At 39.0% G+C, this 13,625-nt stretch overlaps 2 protein-coding genes across 4 annotated transcripts in view; one reads left to right on the top strand and one right to left on the bottom strand.

Annotated features, from left to right (window-relative positions):
* The window catches only part of CDC123 (cell division cycle 123), a 53,292-nt gene extending 43,551 nt beyond the window's left edge, over positions 1 to 9,741 (bottom strand). For 2 of the 3 annotated variants that reach the window (XR_015715536.1, XM_016203922.2), the window contains exons 1-2: positions 9,405 to 9,741; positions 5,021 to 5,092 (exon numbers count right to left, since the gene is read on the bottom strand). Coding sequence is in view for 2 of the 3 variants with exons in the window: in XM_016203922.2 (XP_016059408.1) it covers positions 5,021 to 5,092; positions 9,405 to 9,478 (146 nt within the window). In the remaining variant the exon portion in view is untranslated. Of the gene's footprint in view, positions 1 to 5,020; positions 5,093 to 8,668; positions 8,815 to 9,404 lie in introns of those variants that run through there. The other variant, XM_087823633.1, reaches the window with a different exon arrangement.
* A 45-nt stretch (positions 9,742 to 9,786) lies between these two features.
* NUDT5 (nudix hydrolase 5) overlaps positions 9,787 to 13,625 on the top strand; it is a 32,382-nt gene continuing 28,543 nt past the window's right edge. Inside the window, exon 1 of the mRNA XM_087823637.1 lies at positions 9,787 to 9,976. The gene's annotated coding sequence lies outside the window, so the exon portion shown is untranslated. The remainder of the gene's footprint in view (positions 9,977 to 13,625) is intronic.

Genomic DNA, 13,625 nt, shown 5'->3' on the forward strand with positions numbered 1-13,625 from the left:
CCAAGAAACCATTACTGATAGATCAGAGTTGGCAAATAAGTTAAATCTAGTTATCACCCTTGGTCTATACTATTCATTTCAATTAGTATAGGCCACCATAGAAAAGAGTGAAGTAACCACGTCCACTTATTCATTCACTCAACAAATATTTATTTAGCCCAGACTGTGCTAGGTTATAAATGTAAATAAGACCCTTGGAAGAGTGTGGAGCCTGGAGTGAAAGGAATATTCTGTTTGCGGAAGTAATGGGGGAAGGCATGAAGAATCAGGAGCTATGGCAGCCCCAACAGCCGTTTCCTCACTTCTCTGCTAGTAAGAACTCCAACTTGCTCAGATGTTAAGTGCCCCTGTGCCTTATGGGGATCCCCCCAATCACATGGTGACTACAGACAAGTCCCACCAATCATGGTTATTCCATTTCCTTGCCAAATAGGGACCCAACCCTGACCAACAGTTGCTAGAGGGTCCCCGGGAAAGTATGCCCTGCTTTCAAAAAGGGACATGAGACAGGACTTCACTTATTCTGACCTCTGGATATGGTTGGTAGTGTGAACATGATGCTTGAAGCTATTACAGTGAATTTGGGCTCCAGAGAGGAAAACCAAGAAATTCAAAAAAGCTAATTTTGAGTCCTAGCATCACTGAAGTACTACACTTTTCCGTAACTGCCATGCCTTAGGGCTTCTTGTTACATGAAGTAACATACTGGACCCACTGTTTAAGCCATTTTTAAAGTTGGATGTTGTCTTAGTCAGCTCAGGCTGCTGTAACAACACAAAATAGACTGGATGGTTTACCAACGGAAATTTATTTCTCACCATTCTGGAGGGTGGAAATCCAAGATGAGGGTGCCAGCAGGGTCGGGTCCTGGAGAGAGCCCCTTCTGGCTGCAGATGGCCACCTGCTTAGCGTCCTATATGGGAGAAGGACTCAAGAGCTCTGTTCGATCTCCTATACAAGTGCTAGTCCTATTCATGAGGGCTCCAGCCCCATGATACAATCATCTCCCAAACACCACACCTCCTCATACCTAATATCTTTGGGGGTTAAGATTTCAATATATGAATTTAGGGGCCAAACATTCAAACCATAGCAAATATTCTATTACTTGCAACCAAAACATCCCAATTGACACAGGGAGCAAACACAGAGAGCACTGGGTGGGTGTCAGGCGAAGGAGAATAGATAAGAGTTGAACAGCAAAAAAGCCACACTTATTTCATGGGAGATGAAACTGAAGAAATTATATTGAGACTTTTTCTGCCTCTTATTTCCTATGGACAAATAACTTGGGAACTTAGAGAAAAGCATTCAATTAGGAATTTTACTTTCTGAAGCAAGGTACTCTACTACACTAAAGTTAAGAGCATAAACTGGTACAATGGTTAATGGGCAATACTGGTCAAGAGTCTTAAACATTGTTATAATCTTTGCCCTATAACTGGAGTCTAGGATTCTTAATGTACAGAAATAATCCTAAATGCAAACAATGTTCTATACAAATATATGTTCGTTGAAGAATTATTTTTCAGTAAAGAAAAGCTGTAAATGACCTAAATGTCTGACAACTATGAGATTAGATCAATTACAGCAAACGCATATACATGAAAATTTTGTAGTTATTAAAAATAATATAATGCCATTTTTAAAGCACATGGGGAAATTATGCCATGATGTTCAATGAAAAAAAGGAATAGGAGCCCTAGCCAGTTTGACTCAGTGGCTATAGCATCGGCCTGCAGACTGAAGGGTCCCAGGTTTGATTCCGGCCAAGAGCACATACCTCAGTCGCAGGCTGGATCCCTGGTCCTGGTAGGGGTGAGTGTGGGAGGCAACCAACTGATGTGTCTCTCTCATCAATGTTTCTCTCTCTCCCTTCTACTCCCTCTGAAAAGGTAATGGAAAAAAAATATCCTCAGGTGAGGATTAAAAATAAATAAAATAAAATGGCTATTTTTAAAAAAAGGAATGAAACTATATAGTATATAGCATGCCCACCGCTTAGGCTAAAAAATGTGTTTAAAAAGACTATAAATTATAATTTGCTTCATTACCTTGCTCTTTGATACATAGTGTGCATTTCTCTGTCACTGTAACGATTGTAATGACAAACTTTCATCTTACTGCACAATCGAAATGGCACTGATAGGAATGAACTCCAGGGGCCGGGCCTGAGCAGGAAGGTGGTTACTTGGGCTGGTGCTCAACTGTATTGCCTGTACCTCTCAACTTTTGCCCTGTTAAATATATGCTATGTCATTAGATGGTTTTAAATCTTAAAAAAAAAGACTAGAAAAACAAATGTGGCAAAATTTGAACAGCATTTGCCTTTAGGTGGTAGAATTATGAATGATTTTTTTCTTTTCCTTTATTCTTCTCTGCAGTTTTCAAGTTTACTTAATGACAAGTATTACTTCTATACTTTAAAAAGAAGGCTGGGGGCATCTTTTACAAATGATAGAATTCTAAGCATTCATATTATTTGCCCTTCCCAGTGTTTACAGAATTTATCTTACTAAACAAAAATAAGTCATACACATTCCCATAGTCTATGTTTTAAAAAAAAAAAGATGCCTAATGAATATATCTCAATATCTATAAATAACTTACTGGCCTACTCACAATAAAAAGACTATTCACATTTCATATAAAGGAGATAAAATGTTCACACAGTAATAGATGCAGCTATGGTAGTCTATAAATAATACTTTAAATACACACACTCATTCAACAAACTGTTACTATCTGAACTCAGGGAGACAAAAAGATTAGTACAGCAAGGAATATCCTGAGAGGGATACACACCCAAGCCCACACACAAAACACAAACACTGAGTTTTAAAAGGAATGTTTGAAGAAAACTAATCAGTGATAAAATGCAACTTAGATGAATCTCAAAAGCATTAATTACATTGAATTAAAGCCAGACACATATATGATTCCACTTACATAAAGTTCTAGAACTGACAAAACTAAGCCATGGAGGTAGAAATCAGACCAGTGTTTGCCTGGGTGGAAAAGGGAAGGTAGGAAGGATAGACAAAAAGGGATATAAGGGACTTCCTGGGGAATGGAAATGGTCAATATTTTCAGTGGAGTGGTGGTGAGACAGGTGTATATATTTATCAAAACTCATCAAATTGTACATTCAAGATCTGTGCATTTTATTGTAAACATACCTCATTTAAATTATACCTATAATTTTCAAGTTTTTAACTATAAAAGTAATATAATCTAAAATTACTACATTTTTCAAATCAAAGGCTCAATAAATATCGCTTTTCTCAGACGGAGCAAATGACATCCACATTCATCGTGTTAGTTGTTGAAGCAGAAACCGGAGTAATTCCTGCCACTTCCTCCTCCATCGCCCAGTTCTGAAGGTGTGAGCACCAAGGCATGATAAATCCATACACTCTCCCTGCTCCAGTGTCACTGTCGAAGTTCAAGCCACTATCAGTTCTCACTTGGTCCAATGCAGTATCAGGCTCCTAACTGGTCAAGTTCCACACAGTAACCAGTCATGTTCATAAATTGAAATTTGCCAAAGACTCTCTTGCTCAGAGTCCTTCAATACCTTCCAATTGACCTCACAATAAATTTTAGGATCTTTAACACAACTACCACATACACACCTCAACCTGAACCCTACCCATCTCTTCCATTTCACCAAGACTCACACCACGTGACCCTCTATTAGTTTCTTGCATATGAAGATTTTCCATGCCTCAGAGCCCCCCTTAATGCTGTTCCCTCAACCTAAAGGATTCTTCCCTCCACCATTCAACTGACTACCTTCTACCCAAACTACATATCTCAGAGGCTTATAAGTTACTACTTCAGGGTTTTCCCTGACCCTCTGACCCTCCCTGCAATCCTCAGCCCACTCTCACCCCAGTAACTTAATATGTCAGTGGCCTCCCCACTTCATAGCACTTATCACAATTTTCACTTATATATTTACTGGTGTGTTTGTTTAATGTTCAGACTAAGATTAATAATGATGAGAGAAGTTAATATTTCTTAAGAGCATACAATATACAAGGCACTGGGCTAAACATTTTACACACTATCTCTTTTTCTCCCTGCCACAATCCTATGAGGTTAATTCTATGGTATCAGTCACCATTTACAGACAAGAAAACTGAGGCACAGAGAGCTATCAGTTTTACAAGATGAAAAAAGTTCTGGAGATGGGTGGTGGTGATGGTTGCCTAACATTATAAATGTACTTAATACCAATAAATTATACACTTTAAAATAGTTAATATGGTAAATTTTATGTTATATGTATTTGACCACAACAAAACAAAATTTTTAACAATTCTAAGGGAAAATTATTTCCAACCTAGAATTCTAAAAGAGTGATGTTCCAGTAAGAGTTAGTATTACGATACTTTAGAAAGGATGGTGGGGGATGAGCACTAAGATAACATGATTTCTGAGCAGAGACCTGAAAAAACACATAGGAACGTCATTAAATTGTATAACGCTTAAACTTTTTCAAGTTTGCAGTAAAAAGACTAAAGCATGGTAATTCTTCCTCTTACAAATAGAGGAACTACATGAATGGAGAAGCATGGAGGTGGGGCCATGGCGGGTTAACTGTGGGGAACAAAATGCTAAGGACTTAAATGATATACCTTAGTAAAGCTTTCTGTTCACAATAAACAATGAATTTCTTATCTTAAAATAACTGAAGAATCTCAAAGGGTCATAACATGCCCTTTTCTCCCTCATCCCCACCCCTATTTTCTAAAGGCAGAGAGAAAGGAATTGCCCAATTTCATAACTAGTAATTATTAGAGAAGGAAGTACTCAATTTTGGAAAGTCTTATTAATTGAGCATTGACAAAAAATAAAGGATCAAAATCAGCACATAATTTTAGCTAGGAAAATAAAGGGGAGAGAATAGTGCCAAAACTAATATATTTATTTTACATGGCAATGGCTGAGATTTAATCAGTACAACATTCCTTTATGATAAAAGTATTAAAAGTGTTTTTCTGATATACTTTACCTTCCTGAAACCACCAGAGTTCCATCATCAAGTAAATAATCCTTCACATTCTGAGGCAGTGGAAGAATGACACTATAAAGAAAAAAATGCATATACCAAAAAAGGTATTATTTTAAAAAACCAAGCATAAGCAGAAAGAAAAAAATTCCAAACTCAATTAATTTTTTAATTACTTGTTCCCATTATTTGACTATGAAGTGGAAAATGTTAATGATGTACATTTGGTGGCAGCAGACTAGAAATTAGAATATGAATAAATATTCCAGTAAGCTAAATTAGGTTCATAAAATTACCACAACTGTCTTTGTGGTAAAGAAACAAAAGTCAACTGAATCCAAAAAGGAGGCTGAAATCACAGAATGGAAGCCTAGTGTGAATTCTGAGTGAGTACAATGATTATATGCCTTTAGGAAATTAGAGACCAGCAGATAATTGCAGCAACAAGGGAAATGCAACAGACAAATAAGAAGAGGAATGGCATCTGACCACCTTCTAGGAGAGAGGGCAAAAGACTTAAGCTTCTGAAAACCATTCTTTGGTTGGCAATGAACACATAAGCCTAAGAATACATATTATGTGTGGATGTTTTCGTGGCATCCTACTTAACTGATCCCCAGAGGGATAAAGTTCTTTAACTGGCCATGCCTTTGCTTAATTTGTTTCAGATCATCATAATCAAGACTGGCAAAGCCATACCTGAAGTCACTTAAGAAACTTATTAGATCACTTATTTTTTACTCTGCAGTAATAAATCACACAAAAAGTCCTGCCTGATACCTACAGGTAATGCTATTATTTTGATCATGGGGCATATGCATTTTTTACATAAAATAGATTATGTCCTGCTTTCAGAGAGTCAATAGAATATCATCAACATAATATGCTTCATTTATTTACTGAATAAGTTTTTGGCACATTACAATGGTTTTTGTGCAAAGAAAAGATTATTTCATGGGCTACTGCGCTTTTAAAAATTAGTATCTGATTTATCTAAGTTACAATTTCACATTCAAATGCCTAGTTCTTCAGGCTTTTATTAAAAAAGTTCAACTACCAAATCTTATTAATGTATTTGTCAACCTGCTAAATTTTACCCAATATCAAGTGAGTCTCTGAAGCTTAAAAGTTGCTTTAAAAGTTTTAACTCTATTATAAAAATAATCTATTCATTTTTCTTTTTAAATACAGGAGTGGGTAAAAATAAGTTTACAGTTGTAATACAAATAAATAATACAATAATTAATAAGTAAATAATACAAGAATAAACTCTCTGTTTCATGTACTCACAAATGTAAACCTATTTTTGCCCACCCCTGTATGTCAACTGTCTAGATAAGCCTTCCCAGTTATTTAACTCTTACGAAGCCAGCAAATTAACCTGTAAGCATAGTGAATCTAAGGTTCTTGAAAACATTCCAATACTGTTTAAACACTTGAAAATCTTTCTTATAGTTTAATGTATCACCATTCTAAACCAATTATACAATTTAAATGTTAATTACCCTCAAAATAGCAAAAAAAAAAAAAATTTAATATATTTTTATTGATTTCAGAGAGGAAGGGAGAGGGAGAGAGATAGAAACATCAATGATGAGAGAGTCATCATTGATCGGCTGCCTCCCGCATGCCCCCGACTGGGAATCGAGCCCACAATCCAGGCATGAGCCCTGACTGGGAACTGAACCACAATCTCCTGGATCCTAGGTCAATGCTCACCCACTGAGCAACTCCTGGCCAGGCAAAAAAGAATGCAGCACCTGCTCTGGCCAGTGTGGATCAGTTGGTTGGAGCGTCATCCCATGTACCAAAAGGTTTTGGGTTTGATTCCTGGTCGGTGCTCATACAAGAGGCAACTGATCAATGTTTCTCTCTCACATCGATGTTTCTCTTTCTCCCTCTCCTTCCCTCTCTCTCCAAAATAATAATAATAATAATTTTTTTAAAAAGCAAAGCCTACGAGAGGAACAAGATATAAAAGAAAAAAATTACAGTACAATATGGTAAATGCTGTGCCAAGTGCTACCAAAACTCAGAGGAAAAGGGAACCATGCTCAAAAGAGTGAAGCCATTAACAAGTCACTGCCAGGCATGCTTTACACATAAGGATGTCAGAGAAGAGCTTAAACTGGTCATTGAAATCCATTATGCAGGCGAAAATCCAATGAGGCTTAACTGGCAGATGTAAAAGACTTAAATGACAAAATATCTATACCATCAGATTGATACAGTTCTATATATACAGACAAGTAACTCTAATGAATTTTTTTTGACACTTTATTCTAATGAAATTTTAGAGGGAGAAGGAGCCTTTACAAGAGGCCCCTATATAACCTTCATGTTTGAGGAAAGAAACAGATTTAGAAAGGTAAAGTGGATGGCCCAAAGTCTTCTAGCTAATTGTTCTAAAGCCTGAGTCAAAGTTCTAGAACTTCTCAAAAAAAATGTACTTCTATTCTTACCTGCATAATCATCCCTGAACCTAGTTAATAAACACCAAATAATAATGCTGAGTAAAAACAACAACAACAAAAAACACACAGCATTAAAGCCTGACAATGGCAATGACAAAGCTAACACAATTTTACTGGATTGGCCTGGGTTGTGGAGAGGTACCCTTCCAGATGTTAGGTTCAGTGATATCACCACATAAGTAACTACACTGAAGAGTTTAAAAAGAGTAAAGAACGGTTTCAAGAGACACAGCTTGGTCATTGACTGTTCAAAAAATCCCACCTCTTGGTTTATATTTCACTCTCAGCTTCATATGAATGTTACACATTTTAAGTGAACTAAAATTATTTTGCTTCAATGGAACGTTGATTAAATCCAAAATGTAACAACAGGCAGCATATTTGTTTACTATATGCCAGGAACAGTGGCAAGCGTTTTAAATGCTTTATCTCATTTAATACCTATGACAAGCCTGTTATTCTCTCAATTTTCCAAATGGGACTTAGATTACGCTCTTTGCTCAAGATGCAAGTGGAACCAAAATTCAAAGCCAGGCAGACTTGGAATGGCTAACTCCAGAGTCCAATTCATTATATTTTACTGCTGAAGGCAAAGAAAACTACACTAGAGGTTGCAAAAGAACTGCACAGAAAGCAAATGTGAGTTTTAAGTGAACTCAGTGTGAAAATGTCTGACAGGTTCACAAGCATACCTTATGCCAACCCAAAATAAATAAATCTATCATAACCTCAAACCCAAAGCCTATTTCAATTATGCAAGGTAATGAAAGACTGGCATATCAAATAGGAAGATTACTTCTAGATAGGTCTGCCGCTGCTGTTGAAGCTCTTCCTTTTCTTTTGGTGTAACTTTGACCATGTTCAAATGCAAAGATTATCTTCCTTTGAGCTACTCTAACCTCCACTGCACCATGGGTAACTGGAAGCTGATTCTATGTTTGAATAAGAGGATGGGAATGAACTGTCTTGAATATCTCCTTATGCTCTTTCAATCCCTCAGAATTTCAAAACAGTTTCCCTCTCTGCATTCACACTCCCTGCACCAAGAGGACAGAATGAAAGGCAAGGGACAGTTTATATCTAACTAAGCCTAAAGAGAGAGTAGGTAAAGTACAGAAAATGCTATTCATAGACATGTAGTTCTTCGATCTATCCCTCTTAGTGAACAAAAGCCTACCTTTGCATCGTGCCCCAGATGGCATGATCGCTTTTGAACATTTGGGGATATTCTCCTAGCTGTCTTGCCTACAATACCTGAGTTTCCTGGGTGAAGGATGAAACAGTTAATCCCATGCTTGCCCTGCAAAATAGGTATGGTTTTCTCCATTGTAGGCTGGAGAAATAAAAAGCAAATATTGTTCCACAACTTTTCCAGATAGCTTCCTCTAACGGAACATGACCATATCTAACAATATATAACTATACTTCACTAATGCTCCCCATATACACTGTCACATTGGAGCTTCACAACAGAATTTGTGGGGGGTATCATTGTTCTTATTTTATGGGTACTAAAAGCAAGTAAGTACCCCCGTGGGTTAGTCAGTGGCAAAGCCGGGACTACCCACTTCTCCTGATCACCTCCCTCTGGTAATTCTAAAAACAATGACGGTGACTGGCTTATTCCACTACTCACCAGGCTCTGACCTTCTCTGAATCATGACATAACCTTCTACCTCCTCTGTCACAGTCCCTGACACGTAACAGAAGGCCCGGCAAATACGGATCGACTTCATTAGTCTCCCTACCTGAAATACCACTAGGAAGTCGAAATCTCGGCCCTGGTGCTCCCATCCAGTCATTACAAGGCCTGCATTTTTTTTTTAACTTTTTTTTTTAATGGAGATAGAACTTGCCCAAAATGTCGCAGTTTCCTTTTGCCATCGTCCCGGCGTGGCCCCCTCCCGTCTTACCTCTTGATGGTTAGGCTTCGAAATAGTGGGTACCATGCAGAGAACTGACAGTGCAGCACATGCTCCTTCTTCATCCTCCAGCTGCCGCCGTCGTCCCTCTCCCTTCCTCCAGCACCCTCCCGGAACCTATTTCTCCAGTTCCGGAAGTACCCAACGAACTATTTTGGCTCAAGAACTCTTCCGGTCCAGAAAGCAAAAAGGAAGTGCCAGTAAAAGGAGCAAACGAGGAGACTTGTGGAGCGTACTTTTACCCTACACTCACACACGCACACAAAAACAGAGTTCGATCCGGAAGAAGAATTCCAGAAATGTTGAGAAGACTAGAAGAAGTGCACGCCCCACTTCCTCTCCTAGACGCGCACTGCCCCGGAAGTTAATCTTCTAAGGCTCCGTACCCGGCGGGGTTTCGACGGGTGCCGGGAGGGGCCATGTGCCTATCCTCATATAAACGCGAGGCGCTGCTGTGTCTCATGCTGTACCGGCTTCCCTGGAGACTGCATCCTCGGACTTCTGCTTTCTTCTTTCGTTCCCCTTCCCAAAGGAGTAGCCTTCCCTTCACCCCACACCTTGGAGTAGGTAACTGGGCTTGGGCCAACCACGTACAGATCTATTTGGGGAAGAGGGCGGGAGCACACCTGGAGCGCGCAGGCGGCCACGCGCATCTCCCGGGGGTGCCCTGGGCTCGCGCGCGGGGCAGCTGGGGGGGCGCTGCGGAGGCGCGGAGAGGAGGGCCGTGTTCAATGCAAGCCTGAGACTGGAATAGGAGAGTTTCGGCTCCTCGGAGTAATCAGGAAATACTAATTTAAGTGCAGTGGCTTAAGCATCTGCAAAGATGAGGAGTGACCCCGTTTCTTTCGTGGGGGAGGGTTATGAGAGGGCAAGAATCCCATCTGTACGATCCGAGGGAGTAGACTTTGAAGTACAAGAGGACAGGTAAACTTGGGGGAATAGAGGAAAGGGGAGCGGTTTCTCCTTTGAGCGTCGAGCTCATTTATAGCAGCCTGGAAAAGCCAGGTTTTATCAGTGTCCATGCCATGCTGGAATACTGAGACTGGCAGGATCCTGGTCTGACTTGTAATGCCATTCCTTTTTCTCCCCTTGCCTCCCCATCACCCTTCGATCTGTTTTCCCTACTCGCCCCGGAATGGCTTATCAGATCGCGACCACAAAATAGAATATTAAGGAAGCTCACGTTTGTTTCTTTAGAATGAAAGAAAAGACTGGCTGCTGAGAACCGTTTTTCTAACCTAGCCCTTGACTCTTACGGTTTCATGCCTTTGGGCTTATCCCAGGTGCCTGTGCCTAAAGACGCACATTTTAGACGTCTCCTTAAAAACCGTACAACTTACTGGTGCATCTAAGCAGTTTTAAATTGGAAAAGTAAGAACCTGACTACAGGCCTCTTTAAAAGGTATTCATTAGATAATTACTAGGTCCTCGACCTACCTGGAGTTAGAAATCCTTCCCCTCGGGAATATGCTTTGTTTCTTGTTTTGTTTTTCTCAAAATGTTATGGCTGTTTCAGTTGGGAGCATTGCTTTTAAAGATATATTTTCAAAACAGAGGTAAATAGATTATAACGTTGCAGTGTTTGTTAGGGAAGAGGGCAGTGGTAGTGCCCTCTGAGATCCAGGATTATGCAATACTTTCTGTTTCGAGGGAGAAAAAAGCAGCAGTATTCCATACATGTTAGGAGAATGATACCAGACCAATAGTAACCTTGTGCCAGATGGGGCAGTCACTCAAATATTGTTTGGATTGACCTAGGACTGGACAGTTTACAGCGAAGAAAATGTTAGCACTGATGGGGTGAATTTGGGTAAGCTGTTTTCTCTTGAAAATAGGGATTAATAAATAAAAAAAAAAGAAAGAAAATAGGGATTAATAGATGTATAGGATAAAGTAGAAACCCAAAACATAGTCATTCTGGGAGCAGTAATACAGTAAAGCCCAGGAAACTTGAGTGTGGTGGTTGTTCAGTGACTTTAGTAATACTCACAGTTGATTTAATATAACTCGTTACACATTTAACCAGCATCAAGTAAATTGACATTACAAACAGATGCTCCAGTATTTTTAATGGATACAGCAAAATTCGCTCTCACTCTTTTTTAGCCACCATGTTTGTCTTCATTTAGCTATGAAGTGTTTATATTCATTAAGTTTCTTTAATAAAACCTTTACAACAATGGAAATAGTTGCTTTTTCTCGTGCATGCCAAAAAATGTCAGTAGCCAAATGATTGGGTGTTATTGTGCAATTTAAAGATTAAATAATGGAAAAAAAACTTTCTTTTCTGTATCCATAACAAGATAATCCTTCTGTGTTAATATTTCCAACTACTGGCTGGTTTTCTCCACTTGGAAATCTAGCCAAAATCTCAAACTGAGTGAGTCCCAATTTGAACAGGGCACCACCCCTTTCTCCTTTCGATATCCCAGTGTCCTTTAAGATCATCTCCTTCTTGGAATTAGCTTTGGAAACCCCTTCCCCAGAAATTGTTTTAGAAAAAAAATAAAGAGTCTTATCTGCAAGGAATTCAATCTTTTCACTTCTGCCACCCAGGCCAAACCGCTGCCTGTGCTATTCCAAGAGGATCTTTAACCCATTAAACTTCCCAAGAGTAATTAACAGTTCATTCTTACTCAGCCCAACCCTCACCCCTGCCAAAAAAAGAAAAGAAAAACTTTCAGCGCCTTTCCATCATTCCTGTACAAATTAAGTACAGGAAGTCTTCATTATCTGAGGATAATTGTCAACAAAGAAAAGCTCACTTAAAGTGAATCCAGCTCGGCCAGAGTGGCTCAGTGTTTGAGCACTGACCTGTGATCCAGGAGATGGCGGTCCAGTTCCCAGTCAGGGCACATGCCTGGGTTGCAGGCTCAATCCCCAGTAGGGGGCGTGCAGGAGGCAGCCGATCAGTGACTCTCTCATCATTGATATTTGTATCTCCCTCTCCTTTCCTCTCTCTGAAATCAATAAAGATATATTTTTAAAAATATAAAATAAAAGTGAATCCATTTGGTTCACTTTAAATCTTATCATAAATTGTACAACAGGACTAATCAAAATATTAAAGTTTTATGATTATAACCAAAACTATCAAATAGAACTAATTGATTCTCTGTTCATTATAATAATTTCTATGCAATTATTCTGAAAGAATGTAGAGTGGCATCTTAGACATGTCCAAGCATTTGATGTTTGACTTTAACACAATCATAGTTATTTTTGCAAACACTGATCCTCTCCCACTTAATTTCTTTCAGAGTGCCTTGTTGATTTCTCTACCCAGTGATTAAACTGTTCCAGCTGCCTAACCTTCATTTCTTAATCAGATGCTTTGCTTATGATTTGAGCTCCTACATCTTTTATTTGGTTGAAAATAGATGGCATTTATAATATTCAGCTTTCATCTGGGAGAGACTAGCCAACATATAATTTCATGTTGTGATTTTTGCTTTAATTTGCAACCTCAGCAAACTGCAAATTGTGATTCAAGCATGATAATAATTTGAACAAAAATAATAAGGAGCCTAAGAGCAAACACCACAGCCTGGCTTTTGGGATTCTCTGTTTAACTTCTTGAATCTTAACTCCCACTTAACTAACCCAGCTGTTACTACTAATGCTGAAATACTCAAGTTTGTGAAAGAGCAATCACTTATCTTCCTCCCTTCAGTGGAGAACTGTAAGAGCTAACTCCAAGAGGAGCTTACCAGAGTGTGTGGTTTGCCAGTTAGGGTTTGACAAAAAAATTCTGAGATGTTCTATTAAAATTACAGATTCCAGAGAGCGAGAGAAATAGACAAAACAGTGTGTTAATTAATAGCTGTGGAACAGCTCTAATAAAAGACTGCTCACATTCCTGTATATATGTTGGAATTTGGGATTAATTTCCAGGTGGCTATTTCCCCCATCATCCAAAAGAGGGAACAGCCAGGTGCCATAGAACCCCAGGAGCCTCCACTTATTTGCACATGAACTTCCCAATCCATAGGAGCCCATACTTCCTTTCCGTCTCTGCTCCCCATCCTGGAACTAGCCCCTCTTACTGTTTTCCATTCTCTTTGTCTATAGCTAATGTAAATCCTTTCGGAATGGCTTACAAATCTTTCCCCTGCTACCTGGTCTATAAAAATGCTTGCAAAACTCCAGGGGAAGACAGACCTATTGTCTTTCCTACCTAGGCATGCTGCAGGTGGTTTAGATTCCATACCC

Source organism: Miniopterus natalensis, chromosome 1 (genome assembly GCF_054644295.1).
Source record: "Miniopterus natalensis isolate mMinNat1 chromosome 1, mMinNat1.hap1, whole genome shotgun sequence".
Lineage (NCBI taxonomy): Eukaryota > Metazoa > Chordata > Mammalia > Chiroptera > Miniopteridae > Miniopterus > Miniopterus natalensis.